The 1,696-nt window shown below is 66.4% G+C and overlaps 1 protein-coding gene across 1 annotated transcript in view; it reads left to right on the forward strand.

The window, feature by feature from the left end:
- The window catches only part of CD164L2 (CD164 molecule like 2), a 3,260-nt gene extending 2,642 nt beyond the window's left edge, over positions 1-618 (forward strand). The window contains exon 4 of the mRNA XM_057384746.1: positions 449-618. Coding sequence (XP_057240729.1) covers positions 449-618 — 170 coding nt within the window. The remainder of the gene's footprint in view (positions 1-448) is intronic.
- Positions 619-1,696: the final 1,078 nt, after the last annotated feature.

Here is a 1,696-nt window from a genome sequence, read left to right on the forward strand (position 1 = left end):
GCTGTCCCGGGTCACAGCTCTGTCCCTGTGCCCTCTCTCTGCCCGGGGCAATGCCCGGTGGCGCTGGGCACTCCTGCCCGCCCAGAACAAACCCACATTCCCTCCTTGCTGGGAACTGCCGGTCCCAGCCCGGCTGGGAGGGAGAAGGAGCCTCTTCCAGGAAGGGGAACTGGAGAGCGCTGTGCTCATTCCAGCGGTAACCGGAGCCCRGAACCTGCTCAATTATTGATCCCAYCGGGATCTGTTTGCCCCTGGCTCCTTTCCTGCAGCTCCAGCTGCTGTGGCACGGGAAGGGGCTGAGCCAGTCCCAGCATCCCAGCACTGCTGGGGACATCCCAGCCCCAAACTGGGAGCTGCCATTGCTCCAGTGCGGCCACCGGGGTCTGCATGGACCCCAAACCCCTCTCTGGGTGGGAACATCRATACTCAGGGATCCCCAAACCCCCAGGGACCACCACCACCATGGCCCCGCTGACGGGCAGCCCCGAGTTCCGCCCTCCTGGCTTTGACACGGCCAGTTTCATCGGGGGCATCGTGCTGGTGCTCTGCGTCCAGGCCGTCGCCTTCTTCATCATCAAATTCATCAAGTCCAAGGACAGCACCTACCAAACGCTGTAAGAGCCCCGCACCCCCGGGATCCGGGCTGGGGTCACCCTGGGGTGTCCTGTCTGTGCTGTCCCGTGGCTCTGTCCCCACCCGCACGGGGATTTGGGATGGGAGGGGTTCGTGTCCCCGTGTCTGTCCCCTCAGCGCTGTCCGGCTGTCCTGCCACCCTCTCTGTGTGTCCCTGTCCTGGCTCCGAGCCCCGGGSGGAGCGGGAGGGTCCCGAATGTGCCCCTGAGAGCTGAGCCAGAGGGCTCTGTGCTCTCCCCGTGTCTGTGGGGTCGCTGTGTCTAACGTGGGGTGTTGTGTCCCGTCTCTCTTTCCTTGCACGCTGCCAGAGAGGACAATCAGTAGGTTCTGGGTGCCGSCGGCTCGGGGGGAGCGCCCCCCGCACCCCCAGAGCTCCCCCCTTGCCTCGCCCCTCCCGGGCAGGGGGTGTGGACCCTCCCTCCGGGTTTGCATGTGGGTGCTTCCCACCTGGTTCTGCTGTTTCCTGTGAGTTGTTAGGGATGGACGGGAAGGGGGGGTGTCCCGGCACGGAGCCCCTTTGCCAGCCGGGGAGGTGCCCCCAGCCCCCCAGAGCAGGGTGCAGCCCCTCACCCTGACCATCCTGGACAGCACAGGAACCGGGGGGCTCCCAGTGTGGCCCCACTTTGACCACAGTGAGCACCCAGCAGCCCCTTCCCCCTCTCGGCACCCCCAGCCCCAATTCTTCCCCACAGCCTCGAGGTTTGTGGGGCTGGGGGCGTCCCCTCCTCCCCTGGTGGACTCTCGGGTGCTTTTCCCTGCAGAATTTTGGCTGCAGCACCGATCCCCAGCCCCCCGTTCCCCCGGAGCCGAGCCAGGGTCTCGCTGTGTGCTTTTGCTGTGTCTCTKTGTGCTCGGGGGTCCCGAGGGGCTCCCTCTCCCCCGCCCTCTCTGTGTGCTGTTTTGGGGAGGGGGCTGCGTGCCGTGTGCTGTGGGTGTCACTTGTAGCTCGGGCTGCCCCATTAAACTCTGCCAGGCGGTGTCTGTGTCGTGTCGGGGTTCCCGTGGCCGGGGGGGACAGGGGACAGCTCCCCTCCCCAGGGTGGGTGGGCACCGGGACAGACCC

The sequence above is a fragment of the Malurus melanocephalus genome, unplaced genomic scaffold (assembly GCF_030028575.1).
Source record: "Malurus melanocephalus ecotype Western Australia unplaced genomic scaffold, MMel_1.1 scaffold_743, whole genome shotgun sequence".
NCBI classification, from domain to species: Eukaryota; Metazoa; Chordata; class Aves; order Passeriformes; family Maluridae; genus Malurus; species Malurus melanocephalus.